This window comes from Balaenoptera physalus, assembly GCF_965194825.1.
Source record: "Balaenoptera physalus genome assembly, chromosome: 18".
Taxonomy (NCBI): Eukaryota; Metazoa; Chordata; class Mammalia; order Artiodactyla; family Balaenopteridae; genus Balaenoptera; species Balaenoptera physalus.
The window spans coordinates 63,571,091-63,595,828 of record NC_138899.1 but is presented as its reverse complement, the minus strand read 5'-3'; the positions used below and the strand labels follow the sequence as shown (position 1 = coordinate 63,595,828).

General features: G+C 42.9%; 1 protein-coding gene and 1 long non-coding RNA gene across 17 annotated transcripts in view; one reads left to right on the top strand and one right to left on the bottom strand.

Annotated features, from left to right (window-relative positions):
• Positions 1-24,738, top strand: part of RCBTB1 (RCC1 and BTB domain containing protein 1) — a 75,103-nt gene that overhangs the window by 17,781 nt on the left and 32,584 nt on the right. For 5 of the 16 annotated variants that reach the window (XM_082434439.1, XM_082434436.1, XM_082434443.1 and 2 more), the window contains 3 exons: positions 14,405-14,551; positions 15,327-15,477; positions 24,077-24,243. In XM_082434439.1, the coding sequence (XP_082290565.1) occupies positions 14,405-14,551; positions 15,327-15,477; positions 24,077-24,243 (465 nt within the window). Of the gene's footprint in view, positions 1-14,190; positions 14,267-14,381; positions 14,552-15,326; positions 15,478-24,076; positions 24,244-24,738 lie in introns of those variants that run through there. The other 11 variants (XM_082434438.1, XM_082434435.1, XM_082434448.1 and 8 more) reach the window with 5 other exon arrangements.
• Positions 73-14,184, bottom strand: LOC309647318. Its single transcript, XR_014255959.1, has 2 exons — positions 10,929-14,184; positions 73-10,605 (listed from the first exon to the last, which is right to left on the bottom strand). It is a non-coding gene; the product is annotated as an uncharacterized lncRNA (long non-coding RNA).

The following is a 24,738-nucleotide window of genomic DNA, read 5'->3' as shown; positions in this document are numbered from 1 at the left end:
TGGGGAAGATGAAACTGAAGGGAAGTCAAAGACCTTTATTATTATTATTATTTTTTGGAGTAAGCATCGCTCTTTATTTTTTTAAATTTTTTTGACTTTAATTTATTTTTTAAGACCTTTATTGTTATTATTATGCTGTTCCTTCTGTGTGTACTACATTAAACAGTAAGACAGGCATGGGGAACAAGGTTTGGACCCTCAAGGAATCTAGAGTCCAAGCAGAAGCGTAAAGAAGAATGTACATTACATGTAATTTATATCATCTAAAGATAACAAGTTAATATTTTAGGGTGTAAGCCCTTTTTAAAATTAATTTATTTATTTTTGGCTGTGTTGGGTCTTTGTTGCTGTGCGCGGGCTTTCTCTAGTTGCGGTGAGCGGGCTTCTCATTGAGGTGGCTTCTCTTGTTGCAGAGCACGGGCTCTAGGCGCACGGGCTTCAGTAGTTGTGGCTTGTGAGCTCTAGAGCGCAGGCTCAGTAGTTGTGGCGCACGGACTTAGTTGCTCCGCGGCATGTGGGATCTTCCTGGACCAGGGCTCGAACCCATGTCCCCTGCATTGGCAGGTGGATTCTTAACCACTATGCCACCAGGGAAGCCCTGGTGTGTAAGTCCTTTTTACAAGACAGATTTACTGGGTTGCTGTGTTCAGATAGTGAAATTCCAGATTGTAAGAGATACTGTGATATCCAAATCTAGTTCATTCCTGAGCCTAGGAGAGCCAGTAGCAAAAGTTTGAGTATTGAAGAATTTACCCAAATCTGTTTGCTTCTTGAGTTTAGATAGAGTTTGGATAGCAAGAATTCAAATAGTTGGGGAGACCTCTATGTTTTTTAGTATTAGATATACTTTAAAAAATGAGATCATACTCATGCATACATAATATATTGTAAGGTGTGAAATGACTTCAGAAAATGATGAATCCCATCTGGGGAAGATTATACTCAGACCATTCCTGAAGGATGGTCTCTATTTATCCCACAACCCCAGAAAAGATTCCATGGCTTTTCTAAGCTTAGCCTTCCATGAGGGAAAAAGAATATTTTTGCCCAGGTATTCTTTTTCATGCTTAAGAAAAAGTTCTAGTTTTGGAAATAGACAAGGTCTATCCCCTCTCTAGTGCTTCAATCCTGAACTCAGGTGGTATTGTGTAAAGCATTCGGTAATATTGTTTACAGCTGTGGTAGAGGTGTTTTCCAAAGATGACTGTCAGCAATTCCTCCCACCCCTCCACTACTGCTGCTTCTCCCATCAAGAGATGCCGTCTGTTTCTGCTCCCTCTGAATCTAGGCTGGCCTTGTGACTTACTTTGACCAGTAGAACGTGGTGGAAGTGATGTGTGCCAGTTCTGGACCTAGTCCTTAAGAGGCCTGGCAGCTCCAGCATTTACCCTCTTGGAGGCCAACAGCACGTACAGAGGCTTGGGCTAGACTAGGTGGAGAAAGAGAACCCACCTGAGAGAGATAATGCGAGCAAGGCCTGTTTCAGCCCTAGTCAAGTTCCCAGTGCCTGTGACCCCAGCTGAGCCCAGTCAAAACACAGAATTGAGAGAAATAGCAAATTGCCGTTGTTTTAAGCCACTGAGTTTCTGGAATGGCATATTACTCAGCAAAAGGTAACAAACCCTGGGTATAAATCTGGTTCACAGGTAAGTCAGTTCCAAGATGGGATCCCTGAGCACAAAATTGTGGCCAGCATATGCAGTGGCATGCTTTAAAGATAAATCTCTAAATGAATTAAATCTTTACTTCATATTAACATAGGGATGTATTTACTGAATTGATTAAACTGAAGACTGGCTGTGTCGAGTACTAGGTAACTGGTTAAGTCAAAAGTCACTTTCTTTTGTGTATTTGGTTATTATTTGTATATATGATTGCTATTATCAGTCTTAACACTTGGTGATAGGATTATCTGACATGTTTTAAAGGAATTGCCAGTTGTTGAGATGACAGATGTGTGGTGTTCCTTGCAGTTTGCCATTTGCTGAATTTAGCACCATGATTGTAGTCGTGAGTCTTGGCAGTACAGATGTAAGATCTGCTGCAGTGAACACATGTCTTGTGAGGTGCTTTGCTCTCAAGGGTCAAGGAGAGTGAATCTTATGCAGACTGTCGTTTCTTTTTTTTTTTTTTTTTTTTTTTAATTAATTTATTTATTTTTGGCTGTGTTGGGTCTTCGTTTCTGTGCGAGGGCTTTCTCTAGTTGCAGCAAGCAGGGGCCCCTCTTCATCGCGGTGCGCGGGCCTCTCACTATCGCGGCCTCTCTTGTTGGGAGCACAGGCTCCAGACGCGCAGGCTCAGTGATTGTGGCTCACGGGCCTAGTCGCTCCGCGGCATGTGGGATCTTCCCAGACCAGGGCTCGAACCCGTGTCCCCTGCATTGGCAAGCAGATTCTCAACCACTGCGCCACCAGGGAAGCCCCAGACTGTCATTTCTAATGGATATGTTGCAGGACTTTAAAAAATAACTGATGGATTTTTCAGGGGCACTTCTTATTGCCTTTAAATGAAAAAGTTCTCTGAGCAACTTTCCATTCCAATTCTGGTTAGTTCGGTTTAAAAAAAACCCAGAAAACCAAAAAAACCTCTTTTCTTGGAGAAGAAAATCTCACAGGAGATCAAATGGATGCCTTTATAGACTTACGATCTCCAACTCCCACCGGGCTCTGTCTTAGCATCTTTTTAGGTTTCCCTGGTCAGTGCTCTTTCCCATCCTCCCTGGTGGCTGCTTCAGACTTCAGACCCTTGTTTTTATTGCTTCACCCCATTTTCTGTTGCTACCTCCCCTCTTGCTCTCAACAGTAAGCCTTCCATCTTCCTTCACTGGGAGAATTGGTGACCTCAGGAGAGAATGCCCTCAAATGCAAATCAAACCCACAATGACATACCACCTCACACCCACTAGGATGATTATAATGACAAAGACAGACAATAATTAGGTGAGGATATGGAGAAATTGGAACCCTCATAAATTGCTGGTGGAACTGAAAAATGCAGCCTCTTTTAGCAGAGTCTCAGTAGCAGAGAGAATGATAAAGAAATTACCTCCAACCTCTGGTTCCCCAACCTTTAAACTCCCTTTCTTCGTATCCGTCCTTCTCTTGTGTTGTATGGAAGATTCCCCCGCTTTCTATAGCTTACGTACACCTCTGCTTCAGATCCCATTCCCTGGTCTTTCTCAGAAACCTCATTTAGTTATGTCCTCTCCTCTTTCTACTGACTCCTTCCCAATAACATTTAAACATTTTCAGGTGTCTAACATGTTTGGAATAAAAAGATCATCCAAAATATGTCCTTCAGCTCCAGCCCATTTTACAGTTACTACCCTCTTTCTCCTTTTTCCTTCATAGTCAAATTTTTTTCTTTTTTTTTTTATAAATTTATTTATTTTATTTATGTATTTTTGGCTGCGTTGGGTCCCCGCTGCTGCGCGCTGGCCCCCTCCAGTTGTGGCGAGCAGGGGCCATTCCCTGCCGTGGTGCATGGGCCTCTCATTGCGGTGACCTCTCCCGCTGCGGGGCACGGGCCATAGGCACGCGGGCTCAATAGTTGTGGCACGTGGGCTCAGTAGTTGTGGCTCGTGGGCTCTAGAGCGCAGGCTCAGTAGTTGTGGCGCATGGGCTTAGTTGCTCCGCGGCATGTGGGATCTTCCCGGACCAGGGCTCAAACCCGTGTCCCCTGCATTGGCAGGCGGACTCCCAACCACTGCGCCCCCAGGGAGGCCCCTCTTCACAGTCAAATTTCTTGAACAAGTTCTTTCCGTTCACTGTTTCCTCCTCTTCACCTTTCGCACGCTCTCAACTTGCCGCAGCCTGGCCTTGTCCATCCACAGCCTCACTGAAACTCTTCTTAAGGTCACCAGCAGTTTTCGTTAAATCCTGTGGACCTTTCTCCGTCCTTACCTTGTTTGGCCTCTCAGCAGCGTCCGACACTGACACTACCGACACTACCGCCTCTGTGTGATGCTCACGCCCCTAGGCTTCTGTGTCACTGTTCTCCTGTATCTTCCTACTCTGCCTGTTCCTTCAGTCTCTGTTATGGAGCACTCCTTGTCCCTTTGCTGTTGGAGTTCCTTTGAGTTCTGTCCAAGATCATCTTCTCTTTTTACTCCACACACTTTTTCCTGAGTGATCTCATGCCAAATTGCCAAATCTCCAATCCAGATCTCTTTCTTTTTAAAATTATTATTATTTTTATTGAAGTATAGTTGATTTACAAATATTGTGTTAGTTTCAGGTGTACAGCAAAGTGATTGGTTATACATATATGTATATATCTATACAGATCGTTCTTGATCTTCAGATTTATAAATCTATCTATTGGACATACCTACTTTGATATCCCACAGGTAGCTAAAGGTAAAATGTCCAGAGTAGAATTCCTCATCTCCCCCTGAAACTAGCTGTGTTCTCTCTACCATAGCAAGTGGCATTACAGATCACTCACTGCCTAAGCTGAGCATCTGAGTGTAAGCCTTGGCTCTGCCTTTTTCCTTATCCAGCTCCCTCCTCCCATTCAGTCAGTTACAGAATGCTTTTGAGTCTACCTGTTTTCCCCACTTGCGTTTCCCTGGCATAGGCTTCCATGCTTTCTTTCCTGGTTACTGCAGCCACCTTAGGCTCTGAGTATGTCTCCCCCATCACCCCCATCTAGTCTCTACATTCTGCCAAAGTATCTTTCACAGACATACACCTGATCACGCCATGTCCCTGCTTAAGATCCTTCAGTGGTTACGTGTTGCTCTTTGGATAGTCTAAGCTTTTTGGCTACAACTGTGCTGAATTTCTTTCAGTTCCTCCACCAGACTTTCACCTGGCATATATGGTCACTGTTCCAGGTGCCTGCCTTCTCTTCAGGTACTTGACACTTCCCGATTCTGGTGATTGAGTAGCATCCGAACCTCCCGGTCAGAGCGTGGCCACACTGTGGTGAGCATCTGTTTATGTGCCTAGACCCCCCTGACCACATGGAAGTTCTGCTGGGGGTGATGTTGGCTGTGTGTCATGTTTACCTAGAGGACTTTAAGTAAACATTTACGGAGTGAATATAGTGTGGTTCTGCCTGTCTATTGCTGGAATTTTAGTTTGCCTTTAGGCCATTACAGGGCACAGTTGATACTTTGCATGCAGCAGAGACTAGTAGATGAAATCACTTCAAAGATGTCCCCGTAGGAGAGGTTCACGATACCATAAATAGGTTTGAACTTGGGCCCCTCCATTCCAGCCTTGGACTTATTAGGAAAATAAAATGAACTATTATTGTGTTCTATCCATTTCTTTAATTGTTGACCCATATATTTTTATGTAGTCTATTTTGCAAAGTCTGTATGTTTGGTGCAAAAAAACCCACAAAACCATAGAAGAAAGTTATTTGTAATCATGGAGGTTTCTTTTCTGGTTTCCTTTTGAAAATAAAAATGTTTTGTAAAAGCAAGATAGTCAGCTTCACAACCCTGAATGTTATTCTTTTTTGTTGCTAATGCTGTTGCCACTTGGGTTGTTTGCTTTGTTAACCGGAACACTTGGCTTCAGTAAAATTCTTTCTTCACTTACAGTGAGCGGTCAGATTCCCAACTTAGTAGAATTGCCTAAAGCTTCTGTGCAATGAAATGAAAGCAGGCTCTTGGATGATGGGGCTTAAGAATTGCTTCCTGAGGCCATTATTGCAAATTGTGCTTCGAGTTAAGTAACCTGTTGGTGGTTGGGAGGTGACAGTTGTCTTCTTAAACGAGTGATGAATTTGAAGGAAACTGATGAGGCAAAGGGGAATCACAGTGAGTGTTAGGAAATTCTAAGACAGCAGCGTGTGGTCTTTAAATGAAACTAGGAGGGTTACCTTGTCACCTGTACAGCTGCATCTTTATGAAGGACGGCAGAAACTCCTCTGGAGAATGCTGCATTCTTAGAGTCCCTTAGTCTTTGTGGAATATGTCAAGTATTCAGGACATTCTTTCGTTTTCATTCTTGCCGTACAGTAATATTGCAGAAAAGAGAAGTGGATGACAGCTGTTCTACCTGTAACAGCATCAGTGTCTCAGCAAATCTCTGAAATTTTGCTCCTTTGATGTAGTTATACCAGAGAATAGGTGAAATAGTTTTAAAGTGTATTTTTATTTAAAAGACTTTTAGGCTGATTCTTTCAGAGGCTTGTCTGGACCTGGGAAATACATTTGGTGTCCAAATCAGAATTGTAGCATCTGCTCAGTCTCAAAAAGCTCATCAGAATAGGTATGGAAGAAAATGCTGTGAGTAACATGTGGCTCTTCTGTAACTTGAGAGGTTTTTTGAATTGCTTTTGCAGTAGCGTGGATATATGACGTAATGAGTTGTAAAGTTGTGCCCCAGAAGTTTACCCCAAACCCTATTCCTGTTTCCTCTATTTGAAAGTTTTCTTAGATTTGAAATATAATGTACTCAAAAATAGGGAAAGATGGCCACACCCTTAAATCTTTTGTCTTCAAATGGGAACTTCTGTTGGTGAAAAAGGAAGAAGGCTATGAAAAAACACTTGTTCCTGCAGGAAACCTGGATGATCTTCACGGAGGAAATGCTTACATTTTGTCTTATGCTTACAATACTGAGAATTTGACTTCTGGGATTTCATGTAACAGTTTTCTGGGAGACATAATTTTTGTATAGTAATTGTTGTGCACATAATTTTTTTCCATTTGCATGTATCATGTGGGCTATATGTTTGCACGTTGTATCTCATTGCTTGCTTAGTTATTTCACTTGCATTTGCATTCTAGGTTTCCACTTACTAGGACTGACTTTCTGTTAGTCCTGAAGTTCCTCAGAGGCAGGGGCCATGATTGTATTGCTTTATGATTTCCCCCAGCATTATTGTATATGGGGTCATTGTCAGAAGAATTAATATATACCATCACTTTGTTCACATTATCATAACGGTAGAGTTTTTTTTTGGCAAGGCATCTTAGACTTTATCAGTAGCTCATAAACTATAAGTAAATTCCTTTTGTAAGGTGGGTTAGCAACTAAACTGATAAGTAAAATCATCACCCATCCAGTTTATGAAAACAGAGAAACCTCTATTAGGAATCTTCAGTTTATGTGTAAGTGCTTTAATTTAATTAAAGTTTTTTGCAATTAAGAAATCATTTTTCATATTTGACATTGCTGTTTCAAATAGTCTAAACCTGGCTATGGCTTGTGTGCTGAGGAACGTACAGGCCACTTTAAATGCATTGTCCCAACATTCAGAGTCCTTCCTGTTTCCCGTGAGGATATCAGCTTCCAAGATAAAGAATGATACAAGTTCCCTTCATGCCCGAAGGATGACACCAGAAAAGGAGTCAGGATCTCGGGGCTAACCAGTTCTGGGTTGTTCACTCTGTTTTGACCTCTTTTCCTTAGCAAGCTCTCAGGTCAGCAGAAGATGGGTTGGGAGGTGTAAAGTCTCGTCAGTAACATCAGTCTCCTTTGCGCCAAATACATCTGGTTAGAATTTGGGGGTCGAGGTCTTTGTGGAAGCCACGTGCTGGCTTACAAGGCGACCCTAAATTTCTGGTATTGTTTAGTATTGAGACCATTATTTCATCAAAAACAAAGTTTTCCTATATTATTTTCTTTATTTCCTGTTGTTTTTTTCAAACTCTCTAGACATATTCAAATATATTTTTGCTGGATCAGTAAAACAAAGCCTTCCCCTCACCCTCTCTTAACACTTGGTTATCTTAGGGGAAGGGATAACAAATGTGCTCTTGGAGAGATCAAAAGAGTGGCTGCTACATTACTCCTTCAGTCTTCCAGTTCTAGATTTACATTTCTAAAATTGGAAGGTCTGTGTTTGTCCTCTTGATTGCATTTGCTTTCAGAGTGTAAAATGAAATAACCTTTTCTTCCCCATGCCACCAGCTCTCTGAGGGACGGTGCCAGTCGCTAGGAAAAGCCATCCCAGGGAATGGGATATAGATCTGTAGTACTAACGGACCCAGAGTCAGTCTTTGGGAACACAGGATGTATTTTCAAGTGCCAAAGAAAATAAGGAGATCCAAGTGGGTTGGCATATTATCCTTTGAGAGCATTAAACTCTTTTCCAATCTCTGCTTCCATTTCTCTTTTCTGTTCTTCTGTCCTTGCTTTATCTCCATACAGCAAAAAATCATTGATTCACCTATTAATGCACGAGTGATAATTCAGTCTGAACATATCAGTGCTATTTATGAGAAAGTATTTCCTAAATAAAATGGATAAAAATAATGTTGCAAAAAAATCACTATCTCATTGAACTTCACAAGTAACTATTTAACATAACTGACATGCTAATTACAACTCATTTTTATGATTATCAATCAAGCCCTGGAAGGACCTGTTCATTGTGGCAATTAGTGTGATCTAGTTTGAATTGCTGTAAGTTCTGGAAAGTTCTAAGAAGGTGATATTTCTTTTAGAAATGTTCCATTCAGAATTTCCCTAATTTGAGCTTGCCTTCCCAAGACAGAATTATGATTATACTTTTCCAGAATTATTTTTTAGGTCTGAAACTTCTACATTTAATTTTTAAAAATACATCTTTGAGTTTATTAATACAGGCTTGATAAAAGCCCATGGGATCATTATTTGATTTTTAAAAGTTGTGGTAAAATATACATAACATTAAATTTATCATTTTAACCGTTTCTGAGTATACAGTTTAATGACATTAAGTTATGCCAGTGTCATCATTCTCAGTCTCCAGAACTTTCTCATCATCCTGACTGAAATTCTGTATCAATTAAATAATAACTCCCCAAACCCATACCACCCAGGCCCTGGCAACCTCATTCTACTCTGTCTCCGTGAATTTGACTACTCTAGGTACCTCATGTAAGTGGACTCATACAGTATTTATTCTTTTGTGTCTGACGTATTTCACTTAGCATAATGTCTTGAAGGTTCATTCCTATTGTACTGTGTGTCAGTATTTCATTTCAAGGCTGAATAACATTCCGTTGTAGGTAGATACCATATTTTGTTTATCCATTTATCTGTTGATAGATATTTGGGTTTTCCATCTTCTGGCTGTTGTGAATAATGTTGCTTTGAACATTGCTGTACAACTATCTGGAGTTGCTGCTTTAAAATCTTTGGGTATACACTAGAAGTGGAGTTGCTAGATCCAATGGTAATTCTGTGTTTAATTTTTTGAGGAGCTTCCATAATGTTTTCCATGTTGGCTGTACCCTTTTACATTCAAGTTTATATTAAAAACTCATTTTACAGATTTGCCCGAAACATTCTGCCACCCTAGGTTGTGAATTGAAAGCAAGAATACCTCTTAAAACTTTTAACAGCTTAGGGGGTAAACATAATTAAAATAAGCTTTAATTTCATTTAAAATACTTAGGACAGGAATAAAGATGCAAACGTAGAGAATGGACTTGAGGACACGGGGAGGGGGAAGGGTAAGCTGGGATGAAGTGAGAGTGGCATGGACATATATACACTACCAAATGTAAAATAGGTAGCTAGTGGGAAGCAGCCGCATAGCACAGGGAGATCAGCTCGGTGCTTTGTGACCACCTAGAGGGGTGGGATAGGGAGGGTGGGAGGGAGACGCAAGAGGGAGGGGATATGGGGATATATGTATAGGTATAGCTGATTCACTTTGTTATACAGCAGAAACTAACACACCATTGTAAAGCAATTATACTCCAATAAAGATGTTAAATAAAATAAAATAAAATACTTGTTTATTTTTGATCACAAAGTGTGTGTTACAGAAATTTGGACTATATTTAAACAAAAAAGAAAATATCACCTCTATTCTCTCCAGAGAAGTACATTTTGGTGTGTGTATATCCTTTTTCTTTATACGTTATACTTAAAAAAATTGTATTCACGTAGTACATATTGATTTTTTATATATATTTATTTTATTTTTGGCTACGTAGGGTCTTCGTTGCTGCGCGCAGGCCTTCTCCAGTTGCGGCAAATGGGGGCTACTCTTCATTGTGGTGTGTGGGCTTCTCATTGCTGTGGCTTCTCTTGTTGCGGAGCACGGGCTCTAGGCGCACGGGCTTCAGTAGTTGTGGCACGCGGGCTTAGTAGTTGTGGCTCGCGGGCTCTAGAGCGCAGGCTCAGTAGTTGTGGTGTACGGGCTTAGTTGCTCCACCGGCATGTGGGATCTTCCTAGACCAGGGCTTGAACCTGTGTCCCCTCCATTGGCAGGCAGATTCTTAACCCCTGTGCCACCAGGGAAGCCCCAGTACATATTGTTTTATAACATACTTCAGTCTTACAGAGTACTTTTGGTTTTTGTGGGGTTTTGGTTTGTTTTTGTTTTTTACTTGGGAATAAGCACATAGTTTAGCTTTTTGTTACCATCTTCCCTTGTGATGCACAGTAACACGGGAAGGAAAAACATTGGATTATCTTCCTTTAGGCACTTGGTTAATTACTGCTGAATCCTACTAACTTCTTGAGTTGCTAGCAGTAAATTACTTGCTTGGCCAGTGTTACTGCCTTTGTTGTTCTCATGCATTCATAAATCCACATAGCTTCTTCCTTACATCTTTAACATAAAATTGTAGATTTTTATAGAACAGCTTTTTGGGAAACTCAGGCTCAGGAAGGTTATCATGGTTACTTTTGATTAAAAGTAAACCTGGAGGGCTTCCCTGGTGGCGCAGTGGTTGAGAATCTGCCTGCCAATGCAGGGGACACGGGTTCGAGCCCTGGTCTGGGAAGATCCCACATGCCGCGGAGCAACTAGGCCCGTGAGCCACAACTACTGAGCCTGCGCGTCTGGAGCCTGTGCTCCGCAACAAGAGAGGCCGCGATAGTGAGAGGCCCGCGCACCGCGATGAAGAGTGGCCCCTGCTCGCCGCAACTAGAGAAAGCCCTCGCACAGAAACGAAGACCCAACACAGCCAAAAATAAATAAATAAATAAATTAAATAAATAAAGGAAAAAAAAAAAAAAGTAAACCTGGAACTAAAACCCAGGCCTCAGCAATCTCCGTCCTTTCTACCAGGCCAGGGCTACTGGTGATGCTTTCTGATATTATGAGGGGTGTGGACATGGAAGATATATGACTTGGCTTTTATATTGACTCTCAAGTTACAAGTGTTTGGAGAAATATCTCGTAAAATAATGCTTCAAGTAATTTAGCAATGGGTAAACTCAGTTCGAATAATAAGCCATCATTATGCAAGTTAGCTTGATTTTTTTTTCAGCAGATTACCAAACCCTTAGGGCAGAGTTGCCTGTAAACTGATTAATGACTTCAGAATAATTGTAGTGCCGTCAGGAAGTTGTATAACTTTGAATGGTAATATCCTTTTGTGTTGTAATTTTAAAGGTGGTGAATCATATTTTTGGCCAATGTAATTATTCCCCCCATCTAAAATGTAATTGTATATTACCATAAAGTATTAAATTTTGATACAGTTTGATACAGGCTTTGATACAGTTCATATTCTAGGAAAATAGGCATCTGGATTTTCTTGGAATTTATCTACCTGCTTATAGATATCCACATTGTTTCATTTCTTGTGTTTTCCCCCTCTGTTGTTTTTTTTTATAGATTTATTTAATTTATTTATTTTTGGCTGCATTGGGTCTTCATTGCTGCGCGCGGGCTTTCATTAATTGCGGAGAGCGGGGGCTACTCTTTGTTGTGGTGCATGGGCTTCTCATTGCAGTGGCTTCTCTTGTTGGGGAGCACGGGCTCTAGGCCCGCGGGCTTCAGTAGTTGTGGCCTGCAGGCTCAGTGGTTGTGGCTTGCAGGCTCTAGAGCGCAGGCTCAATAGTTGTGGTGCACGGGCTTAGTTGCTCTGCAGCATGTGGGATCTTCTCAGACCAGGGCTCGAACCCATGTCCCCTGTATTGGCAGGCAGATTCTTAACCACTGCACCACCAGGGAAGCCCTGGGGGGTATCTTTTCTATTACTTCTAAAAGCATTTGAGACAATCTTCTTACCATACAAAGAACATTTATAAATCAAGAACAAAGAAAAGAATGACAGTCCAGTAGGAAAAATAGGGACTTTATGTAAAAGAATGGCACCTGGACTCTTATTAATCACATGAGACCGAGAGGTGAAGGGTACACATGCTGGCTTCGGGTGGCATGGCTTCAGGTCTGGAATCTGCCACTTACTAGTTTGAGCAAACTCTTAAAGTCTCTTTACCTCCATTTCCTTGTCTATAAAGTGAGGATTAAATGAATTAATAAATGTAAGGTACTTGGAACAGTGCTTGGCACATAATACTCAACAAGTGTTAGTTGTTATTGTTGCTATGACTGTGATTATTTTTAAAAAATTATCCCAACCTCACTCATCATAAGAGAAATTAAAGTTTTAAACAAAACTGAGACAGCGTGATAATACACCATGAGCAAGAATGCAGGTGAAAGGGGCTGCCAACATGGATGGTTCTTTTATGCATTGGTACTACTTTAGCAGAGGACAATTTGAAATAGCTATTAAAGGTAAAACAGCTATTAGACTTGGACCCTGCAATTCCATTTTTAGGAATTTGTCTTAGAAACATATATTAAAAAGACATGTACATAATGTATGCAAACAGTAGTTTCAGTATTGTTCATGTTAGCAACAGACTGGAAGTGACTTAAATGTCTCCCAGTAGAAACAGGTAAGCTGTTAAATCGATGTAATGGAATGCTCTGTAGAACCATTGAAAAGAAATGAAGTAGTTCTTATATGTGCTAATAGGAATGATTTCAAAGATGTACTGTTAAGTGGCGGGGCGGGGGGAAGCTTCCACACACTCACACATATAATGCTATGTAAGTCTACACTGTCTGTGGAAGGAATTAGAATCAGTTGTTTCAGTGGTTTCCTTTGAGGAGCGGGTTGGGGAGGGATGGTAGGGAGACTTACTTTCCTCTATCCTTTTGTACCATTTGAAACAAAAAATTTTTAACATGTTTATGTATTAGTTTTTACTCTCCCCGAAGTCCTTTATCTCTTCCCACCAACACACACACGCACACGCACACACGCACATACATACACATTCATGCACACTTTTCAGAACATTCAAATGTTAGTCCAGGAGTCTGGCTATGCAGAGATGGGGACCAGCCTGTCCTGATGGTGTTTAATGCTTATTGAATAAGCGCTGTGATCCTTGTGGTATTGCAAGCATCTGATCCTTGTCATCCAAGCTGGAGCTGATGGATAAAACCTCCCTCGGTGGTGGAAACTGAGGCCCTGGCTAAGTAAGCCCAAGCCCCAGGGATCTCTTCTATAGGTGCTGTTGGAGGTTCTGGGGCCAGAAAGACCTTGGCTCGCTTGGCTATTTTTAGAGGTCTGAAAAGAGGGTGGGCGGGAAGGAACTTCATGAGTTATGTAGCTCATTAGGAAACCCTGGTTGTGTTTATCAACTGCTTGGTTCTATTTCAGTTTCCAGAGGTGAGAGCCAGAATGGAAACTCACTTGGCATGATAGGTTTTGTGCTTTGTGCAGCCCCCTGGACTTTCTAGAAATACTTTTTAACTCTCGAAGAATTGGAGCTATGACCAGGATTCTTTGTGTAAAACTTCTTAAACAGATCAAATTTAGAGTTTTATGGAAATTTATACATATCTCTACTTTTTATAGGGCGCTCTTTAAGCTAATTGCTACTTGCATGAAGTCTGTAGTCATCAGCTCTGACACCAAGATGAGGGTGAATTCTCTGACCCTTGTTCATATAACTTTTCTCCGTGTGAAATGAAATGTCCATGTATATATGTGGTCATATAAATTAGGAATAGAACATAATACTTTCTTTTATGTTTTCACCCAGTAAATCTTAGGCTACTGCTTCTTAATGTTTTTGCCACTCCAGGCTATCTGAGGGATGTCCCATTTCTATCATTAAACAGTGGCTCAGTGTGGCAGTGATTTTCTACAAGGGATGAGGGTCTTTCAGGGCATCCTGTGGGTGGTAGTGGGAGAGTGGGGAGGTAGAAATAATGATTCTGATTTTTATAACACACACACACACTCCTAGTTGAGAATTAACTGCCTTAGACAAATGAGTATTGTAACCTTTAACTTTATCTCAATACCCTGGAGGGGAAAATACCTGACAAGACCTTGGTTTCATCTAGTTGGCATGTCTTCTCTCCATTGTCTGCTGTCAGGTTGCACATAAACGCGTATGTGGCAGATGAGCACTGACTTGTAAGTGGGCAAGACAGACAGTTGGTTCTAGCAGGTTTTTCCTTCCGTTACAGGAAAAGACACAGGTTTGAAGGTAGAGGAAGGATTGGACACGTTGCTGGGGCAAGTGAGCGATCCATTTAACCAAAAGTAGGTGGTTTATTCTGAAATTAGCTTTTGTTTCCTTTTATTAACATTGTCTTTTTTTGTTTTAGTTTAGTGGTTATTTAATTTTTTATTTTGGAATTTTCTTTGTTTGTTACAGCAAAGATGTCGGCTTATTTTTAGGAATTACTTGAAACCAGAGTCATGGTGGATGTAGGAAAGTGGCCAGTCTTCACTCTGCTCTCACCTCAAGAAATTGCATCTATTCGGAAAGCTTGTGTCTTCGGCACCTCAGCCAGCGAAGCACTGTATGTTACTGACAATGACGAGGTAAGCGTCTCTCAAAACCCAGGGCTTAATTTTAGGGCTTATTTTGGGGTTGAGCTTTAAAGTGTGCAATGTGAAGACTGAGGAAAAGTGAGGCATAAAGAGAGCCTAAAATCCAAAAAGATGGTTGTCTTTGATAGAATTTGTCTTTTCTTTCAGTTTCTTGATTTAATACCCCTCATCCCTACTACTCTTTGAGTTTCATAGTATAGCCAAATATTCTAAAACTTTAGTCAGCAGAGGTTGAATGTTTCTTTTTTTTTTAATAGATTTTTATTATTTATTTATTTATTTATTTATTTATTTATTGGCTGCGTTGAGTCTTCCGTTTCTGTGCGCGGGCTTTGTCTAGTTGCCGCGAGCGGGGGCTACTCTTTGTTGCGGTGCGAGGGCTTCTCATTGCGGTGTCTTCTCTTGTTGCCTAGCACGGGCTCTAGGCGCGCAGGCTTCAGTAGTTGTGGCACATGGGCTTCAGTAGTTGTGGCTCGTGGGCTCTAGAGCGCAGGCTCAGTAGTTGTGGCGCACAGGCTTAGTTGCTCCGCAGCATGTGGGATCTTCCTGGGGCAGGGATCGAACCCGTGTCCCCTGCATTGGCAGGCAGATTCTTAACCACTGCGCCACCAGGGAAGCCCTGAATGTTTCTTAACAACCATGTCAGTTTCTTCCTAGCTACTGAGCTGTCAAACTGAGTTTTAGTGTGTCTTATATTCAGAGTGGAGAAGAGACCCTTTGTGTAACTGTAGGCCAAGTGACTCAGACAGAACTATTTGTTTCCCAGGTCTTTGTATTTGGACTGAACTACAGTAACTGTCTAGGAACTGGAGATAACCAGAGTACACTTGTACCCAAAAAGCTGGAAGCCTTATGTGGAAAGAAGATTAAGAGCCTTAGTTATGGGAGTGGACCACATGTTCTTCTCAGCACCGAAGGTAAAGTGGGACTAAGTCCAGCTTCTGTTTGTGGGAAATCGAGCAGTTAATTCTAAGCTAAGGGGCAGTGGGTTTGTATCAGATATTGGATTTTGAATGATTTGTTTCTTAATTTCTGAGCGGAAGTACACAAAACAGGTAAAAGTTAAACACTTCAGGCTCCCTCTGGAACAACAATAGGATGACTTGCAATTTAAGCAAACTTGAGGTTTTCGACAACTTATGTAAAGTTGTGGAAGATGAACTATAGCAGATGAAGTGGTCCTTCAGCCTAATTTTTCAGTGAATTGTTGTAGCAAGGCAACGTCCAGGTTTTACTTGGTACTTTTTTTTTTTTTTTTGGCTGCGTTGGATCTTTGTTGCTGTGCGCGGGCTTTCTCCAGTTGCGGCGAGAGGGGGCTACTCTTCGTTGCGGTGCACGGGCTTCTCATTGCAGTGGCTTCTCTTGTTGGGGAGCACGGGCTCTAGGCACGCGGGCTTTAGTAGTTGTGGCTCACAGGCTCTAGAGCGCAGGCTTAGTAGTTGTGGCGCACGGGCTTAGTTGCTCCACGGCATGTGGGATCTTCCTGGACCAGGGCTCGAACCCGTGTCCCCTGCATTGGCAGGCGGATTCTTAACCACTGCGCCACCAGGGAAGCCCACTTGGTACATTTTTTAAAACACAGGTAGTACTGGTTTTCCTTGTGTGAATCTTGAATTCAAGAAATCTCAGTTCTTTCCTTGGCATTCGTGTGGGTGCCATATGGAAAGAATGTGGGGTAGATTCTTCTTTTCGTCTCTGCCTCCCCAAGATCACCAGAGGGGCCTCTGCATTCTTCCTTGGTGATTTATCTGTACTGTGGGCACCCAGAGCTCTCTGAAAATCTGTCATATATAACCCAGCTTCTTCCCTTTATGTTTTAGGCACATTAGTTCTTGCTCTCTAGCTTTTTGTTGGGTAAACTGTAGGGCGCACTTGGGAGCATTTGCTTCTCTGCCTTTCTGTCTCTAGCCTGGGGAATCAACACTTCCTCGGATGTTACCATTGGTCTTGGTATTGAGCTTTTTAACAGCCTTTAACTTACATCTGAATCCACTCCCAAGTTCTCCACATCTTTCTCAAGCTGTGAGATCCAGATGTGAGCATGATTGTCTGGTAAGAGTGTAACTGGTGTGGAGTATAATGAGGTGATTATCTTGCCTCTGCATTGTGTAATCATGCCTTCTGGCATCACACGGGCTCTTTCAAGCAGTTGCTTCTTTGCTGACTGGTTCAGCTTGTCATCCATTGTGACCTGATGATTTAATGTTTTCCTAACACATGTTAATTTTAATGAGGCATTGATTTCTGACCATAAAATACTGAAGCGGTTTTTTTGGAGCAAACATACTGAAACATATGCGTTCGGATTCTTGGTTTTCTTCAAAGTGGTGACCTTGGGAAACTAACTTCTGGAATTATTTTCAGAGTCCAGATCCTACAGTTTTAACTATCTTGAATGTTCCAATTAAGATATAAATAAACATAAAGCACAAATATAAATAACTGGTTTTCTTGTGGGAATAGTCTTCTTTTTGTTTTTAATTCAGTTTTGATTGTTATAATACATTTAATACAACATACATATGATACATGATGTATAGGATGTTTAATGTATGTTTGCTACATATATTTGTGTGTATTTTATAAGTATTACAAATAGTCACATAGTTTAAAAACAATTTAACACTTTAAACCATCAAATAGTGTATGGATTTTAGTAGAAAACAGGACTCTGCCTCACTCCTCCTTACTCTTAGAAACTGCTCTTCAGGTAGAATTACTTTTTAACTCCTTCAGGTGTTTTTTCCTGGTATTTAGTCTCATATTTTTAAATTAACATGCTTATACTGCTATTTCTGAATTTTTTTATTTTAGATACTATCCTTTGACTTTTTGTAACAGCAGATAGAATTTAGCTCTCTTTCTCCTACCTTCCCTCACCTTATTGCGTCACTATAGGGATATCACCATTTTGGTTAAATCAGTATTCAGTGTTCACATTACTAGGACTCGATAAGTATTATTTATAGCTGAGCCATCTCCTTTCTTATACAACTGTTTGTTTTCCTGGGCTTACTTGTTTGTCATAAACGTATGCTGGAACTCTTCTATAGCGCGGTATTTTTTTTTTTTTAACATCTTTATTGGAGCATAATTGCTTTACAATGGTGTGTTAGTTTCTGCTTTATAACAAAGTGAATCAGCTATACATATACATATATCCCCATATCTCCTCCCTCTTGTGTCTCCCTCCCACCCTCCCTATCCCACCCCTCTAGGTGGACACAAAGCACCGAGCTGATCTCCCTGTGCTATGAGGCTGCTTCCCACTAGCTCTCTGTTTTACATTTGGTAGTGTATATATGTCCATGCCACTCTCTCACTTCGTCCCAGCTTACCCTTCCCCCTCACCATGTCCTCAAGTCCATTCTCTAGTAGGTCTGCGTCTTTGTTCCCGTCCTGCCCCTAGGTTCTTCATAGCCATTTTTTTTTTAATTCCACGTATATGTGTTAGCATATGGTATTTTTTTTTCTCTTTCTGACTTACTTCACTCTGTATGACAGACTCTAGGTCCATCCACCTCACTACAAAAATATGGAACGCTTCACAAATTTGCGTGTCATCCTTGCGCAGGGGACATACTAATCTTCTCTGTATCATTCCAATTTTAGTATATATATGCTGCCGAAGCGAGCACCAGTATTTTTTTTTTTAATTTTTAATTTTATTTATTTTATTTTTGGCTGTGTTGGGTCTTCGTTGCTGCGTGCAGGGTTTCTCTAGTTGCAGCGAGCGGGGGCTACTCTTCGTTGCAGTGCCTGGGCTTCTCATCGTGGTGGCTTCTCTTGTTGCGGAGCACAGGCTCTAGGCGCACGGGCTGCAGTAGTTGTGGCACGTGGGCTCAGTAGTTGTGGCACGCAGGCTCTAGAGCGCAGGCTCAGTAGTTTTGGCGCACGGGCTTAGTTGCTCCGCGGCATGTGGGATCTTCCCAGACCAGGGCTCGAACCCGTGTCCCCTGGGTTAGCAGGCGGATTCTTAACCACTGCGCCACCAGGGAAGTCCCTATAGCACAGTATTGCTTCTGGGCACCTCTGAGCATATCAGTACCTCTCCGGAGTGTTCTGTCCCCGTACTCCAGCCTGGACTGGTCACTCTAGGCTGTTGCACAGTCGTTGGCCTAAAACTTCATTTCACCGTCATCCTCGGATGTCCCTTCTCTGTTCTTTCTGGATCCTTTGTCCTTTCTGTATCCCCTATTTTTTGTGTCCTGTGTCTTCCTCCTTGGATTATACCCTCATTTGGGTGAAACACATCTCTAGTAGCTTCCCAAGGAAGCAGGTGTGAGAGAAATCTTTGAGACACTGTCTTAAAATGCCTTTATTTTACCGATGCCATTGATCAGTGATTTGTCTGAGCAAAAAGGAAAAAAAAAGGTACAGTATTTTCTGTTCCAATCCTTTAACACTATTTTGAGCATTTGCCTCTACTACCTGGTATGCAAAGCTCAGTCCAGAGTAAAGGATCTCTTCCTGTTAGGACCCCATTTATAGCCCCTGAGGCTACTGGCATTGCTCCAGTATAATCCCCTTGCTAGCTCTGTGCAGGGCCTTCCCCCCCGCCCCCCGGGGAGTTTTCCCCATAGCCATCTGCAGTCCCTGGCTCTCTTGTTGACAGAATGGTTCTTGTTGGCATTTTGTGCCTCTCAAGGTGTAAGAGAAATATGTCTAGATTCAACCCACCTCTGCATTGCTGCAGCCCCACCGTCCCATTCATTCCATGGGCCCAGGTGGCCGCCTCAAGGGAGTGCACCAAATGGTCCACTTGGTGGTCCCAGTCACCTGTTTGTGATGGGCGTCAACATGTCCTACTTTAACGGGCCTCTTAAATTCCCAGAGTAATTCCATAGGGCCATGCCCCATGTGGGCATCCCTTTAACAGTCTAGTTTCCATTGCTCATCTACCTGACCATACAGCCAGGCTATTGGCTATAGCCCATGAGTTGGTAAAGACCCAAACATACGGGGTTTTACCATTGCTTAATTCTTCCATCACTGCTCGGAAAACAGCCTGCCGTTCAGCCCACTGCACTGATTTATTCTTGACTCCTTCAGTCAGTCTTGCCATCTACTGGTCTTAATGTGGGCACTCTCCAAATGGGATATTGTCCATTCACCTTGGAACTGTGTCTGTAAAGCAAGCGGCTCTTTGTTGTTCAGTTAGAGCTTCACAGGGCACGTCCACAAGGCAGTGGGTTCCAGCAGCTCCTCAGGCAGCTCCAAAGTCGGTCCTAGATGAAAAGAGGCTCCCTGCTCACGCCTGCCCGCATTCCCCCAGCAGCACGCTCCCATGTAAACCATTTCTGTTTTATTATGAAACTCTTCGGGGCACTGCCTTTCTTATTAGAGGGCTTCTCCGACACCACCCAAGATGTTATGGGCATCTCAGGTCTCATGATTATTTTATGTCCTTCAATCATTGAGGCAGTCTCAATTAATGCCCAGGCTACTAATTTTCTCAAATGGTGTGTACCAGACAGCAGCATCTGGGAATTTTCTGGTCTAAAATCCCAGTGGTCACTGCCGGGAGGTGCTCCCGGGTTTGCCATAAGCTCCTGTTGCAGAGTGCAGGTGGCAGATACCCTCAGAATCATATCTGATGGGGCCGTAAAGCCCCATGAGCATTGGGAGAGCTGCCGCCCTCTGCTAATTCAGACCCGGGCTGCTCTCGCGCAGGTGCCCACTCAGATACAGCTGTCTTTCGGGTAATCTTATAGGTGGGAGCTAGCATTGTTTCCAGATGTGGAATATGTATTCTCCAAATGCCAGATAAACCACCCAAATGCTGGCTTGCTGCTGCTTCTTTGGTCCTAGGGGTGGGTAGCGACAGCAGTTTAGTTCAGTCTCTTGTGGAACGTTCTTCGTGGCTTCGGCAGGTTATTCCTAAGAATTTTAATGTTTGGGCAGGCCCTGGGACCTTTGTGGGATTTATTAACCAGCCCCAGTGGGGCATGTGTGTCACCATGGCATTCAGATCACTCCTTGCCTGCTTTTCAGTTTCCGACATTATCATAATGTCATCAATATAGTGTATGATTGTACTTGAGACCTGTGTCAAGTCCAGATCCCTTCTGACCAAATTGTGACAGTAAGCCTGTGAGTTCAGATAACCCCGTGATGACACGGTAAAAGTAAACTGGGATCCTTCCCAATGAAGGCAAACTGCTGCTGGCTTTTTTCTGAGATTGAGAAGGAAGCATGTGCAAGGTCAGTCCCTGGGTTCCACCTTCTGCTGGCCTGCTGCATCTTCTTTGAGGCTGAAGCCACGTCCGGAACCGCTGAGGCTGTAGGCGGCACAACTTTATTTATGCCTCCATAGCCTACTGTTAGCCCCCAGGAGCCACCTGCCTTTTCCCCAGGCCTCACAGGGCTACCGTATGGTGAGTGCATTGGTACCAGTGTTCCAGCTTTAATTAAAATGGTGAGCTCTTTCTGTCCGCAAGGTGTTCTGTATTTAAGTCAAGCACCTGTGCGGGCTCAGGCAGTTCTAGTGGTTCCCATCTAGCGCCCAGTAAAACCGGCCTGAGGGAAGATTTACATGCCTTGTGTTTTACAATATTAGGTTGGGGAAGCAGTCCCCAGTCAGATGTAATATCCATCCCAAGACTACGTTCAGGTAAGGGGGATGCGTCCACGTCACACAGAATCTGTTCCAAAACCCCCGTTTTCATTCAGACTTTCACTTGAGTCCCATCAACTGTTACCCATCTGTATCCCCCATTCTAACCTTAGCTGTTAAGACGTCACCAACAGGTTTTGGAATCACAGTGTGTTGGGGTCCTGTATCAGAAAAGTTTCCTCTCCTCCCCCTGGCTGTTTCACCCACACATGTGCATATGCCCTTGGGTGCCTTGCTGGGGGTCGGGCCAGAAGATCCTGGCCTTTAGGTCAATCTTTATCTTCCTTACCATTTCCCCAGGGCATTCCTGGTCAATTTTCTTACCTTAGTCTTTACCTTCTGGCTTTTTATCGCCTTCCAAGCTGGGATAAATAGAGCCGACTTGTTTGGGGCCCTTTAATTTTAGAAACCAACATGGGGTCCCGTTGGTTCACCAGTCTCTGGTCGTGCTGCAGCCACACCTTGGTTTCAGCTGCATCAGCATCCGATTTGTTCATCCCACTTTGTAACAACCGTTTGAAGACTTTCACTCTGCCGGGGTGAATCCCTTGTTTCTCCCCTTTGTCTTTCCCTATTTTCATAATTAATGTTCTTAGTAAGACCCCTATGGGGAAGTTGAGATAGCAAGTTAGATAAGGTGTCTCAAACTGTTTGATTTTGTAGCAGTAAAGTTACATGAGGTGCCCATATAGCAGGGACCCTCTTAGTCACAGCATTTACCATCATCTGGGTAATGGGCGTATTCAGTGGGTGAAATATCCCAGTCATCATAGAGCCAGTCCCACATGGCTTGCATACGAAGCGTCTCAGCTGCTTCATCTGGGGTGTTCCATCTGACATTAATACGGGGAGTTGGGAAATCCCTCTTATCAGGATAAACAGACTTTACAGTGGCTTTTATCCAGTCCACCAACCTGGCTGTCTCCTTGGGAATCACCTCCTGGGTGTCTGGATCATGTACAGCCACCTGTGATTGTTCGGTAGAGAGCAGTGGGTCCTGCATCAACCCAGACATGCGCTTCCGCTCTGCAGCCTTCAAAATCAAAGGCACAGCCCTTAAGTTAGTTACCCTCACGGCCCGTTTCAGTAAAGGTTCCTCAGGAAGCTGCTGATGCTGATGCGCACAGTGAGCCAGTCCCTTCACACTGTCTCCCTTGCTTTTAGTTGCTTCTTGCTGTTGCCCTTCTCCTCTGGTAACTATTTTCTTGGTGACCCAGAGGTGCTAGAGGTACTTTCTGTTGCATAATTTTTCCCTTTCTAGGCAGCTTTGAGGCTAATGGCTGGAGCTCAGATTGACCCAAATCTGAGCTTGAATCAGCATCAAGGCCAAGCACTTTCTTTTATTTTCATTTTGGCTCTTACATATGAAATAAGCGGGGAATTGTTTATTTATTTATTTAAAAGTATTTATTTATTGATTTGGCTGGGCTGGGTCTTAGTTGCGGCACGCAGGATCTCTGTTGCTGCACGTGGGATCTTTGTTGCGGCGTGTGGGATCTAGTTCCCTGACCAGGGATCAAACCCGGGCCCCCTGCATTGGGAGCGTGGAGTCTTAGCTACTGGACCACCAGGGAAGTCCCAGGAATTGTTTATTTAGTGTGCTGCTTCTAATTTTGCATTTCCTTATATATCCATTGAGCCAACTCCTTGGGAGTCGGGTCTACTCCCATTTCGAAATGGCATTGGTAACTTTTACCTTTGTAACTGATTGCAGCACAGCTGCAGTTTCATACCATGGTGATTAGGTAGCCGTCTAGGAATCAAAGGTTCCTCATTCCTTGCCCTTTTATCCTTTATCTTCAGAAACCATGTGTCTGTGAGCCAGGGCTGTTCTTGCAAATCCTGTTTCTGACATCAACTAAATAGAGAGTTCCTGGACCTAGTTCCTGTGTGTGTGCGCGCGCATCCCCCAACAGGAAGTAATTCTCGGGTGCCAGCACGGTGTCCAGGAATCCAACACAATTCTGATACTACCTATCTGGAGATAGAATCAGATTCCATGGGTAAAGGGCTCAGTCCCACAAGACCACCCTCCATTTCAGATGTTGGTCACAAGCCCGGGTTGTTACCTGTGCTTCTGATTAACCTGCTGCAAATCAGAGGTTCCTGTGACCCTCTCCTTGGGTTTTTCTTTGTTTTGGGCCCCGCCATGTGGCACGTGGGATCTTAGTTCCCCGACCAGGGATCGAACCCGGGCCCTCGGCAGTGGAAGCGCAGAGTCCTAACCACTGGACCGGCAGGGAATTCCTTCCTTGGGCTTGATTAATCTGCTAGAATGGCTCCCGACACTCCAGAAAATCCATTTCCTCACTAGGTTACTGATTATTATAAAAGGATATTAAAGGGTATGAGTTAACAGCCGGAATAAAGGAGCTTCTGTCCTCGTAGAGCCTGGTGCCTGGCACAGTGGCACATGTAAGTGTTCTGGTTCCCCGACATGGCAACTCTCTGAACAGGGGCCAAAATTAGCTGTCCTCTTGGGTTTTTATGGAGGCTTCATTACGTAGTCATGATTGTCTAAGTCATTGGCAGTGGCAGTTAATTCAGCCTCCAGCCCCTCTCCCCTCCGACCCTCTAATCTTGTGGTTGGTTCTTCTGGCAACAGACCCATCATCCTTAGGTGCTTCCAAAAGTCACCTCATTCACATAACCAAAGATACCCTTATCATTCTCCACACTTAGGATATTCCACCGGTTTTGGGAGCTGTGAGACAGGAACTGTGGGTGAAGACTAAATATACAAGATAAATTTATTTTTGTAATCTGGATGACCAAATGTATATTTCTTATAAATCACAAGGTCACAAAAAGAAGTTAAGGTTGGAAGATGAGTTGAGCAAAGTACAGGTGTTACTGTTTCTTCTTTGAGCTGATTCTTTGTGTGCGGCCATCCTGTATAGATGGAGTTGTTTATGCCTGGGGCCACAATGGATATAGCCAGCTTGGGAATGGGACGACCAACCAAGGCATTGCTCCCATCCAAGTCTGCACCAACCTCTTGATCAAGCAAGTGGTTGAAGTAGCTTGTGGCTCACATCATTCAATGGCTCTGGCAGCTGATGGAGAGGTAAGTGCCCTGCTTTTATTCTTTATTTTTAAATTGTGGTAAAATACATGTAATATAAAATTTACCATCTTAACCATTTTAAAGTGTACAGTTCAGTGACAAGTATATTCACATTGTTATGCTACCCTCACCACCATCCATCCACAGAACTCTTTTCGTCTTGCAAAACTGAAACTCTGTACCAATTAAACATTAACTCTCTCTACTTTCTCTTACTCCCAGCCCCTGGCAAGCACCATTCTACTTTGTGTCTCTAAGAATTTGACTACTCTGGGTACCTCACATGAGTGGAATCATACAGTATTTGTCCACTGTGACCGCCTTTATTTCACTCAGCAAAATGTCCTCAAGATTCATCCATGTGGCAGCCTGCGGCAGAATTTCATTCCTTTTTAAAGCTGAACAATATTTCATTGTCTATTTTGTTTATCCATTTATCTGTTGATGAATATTTGGGTCATTTCTACCTTTGGCTATTGTGAAGGTCCTTGCTTT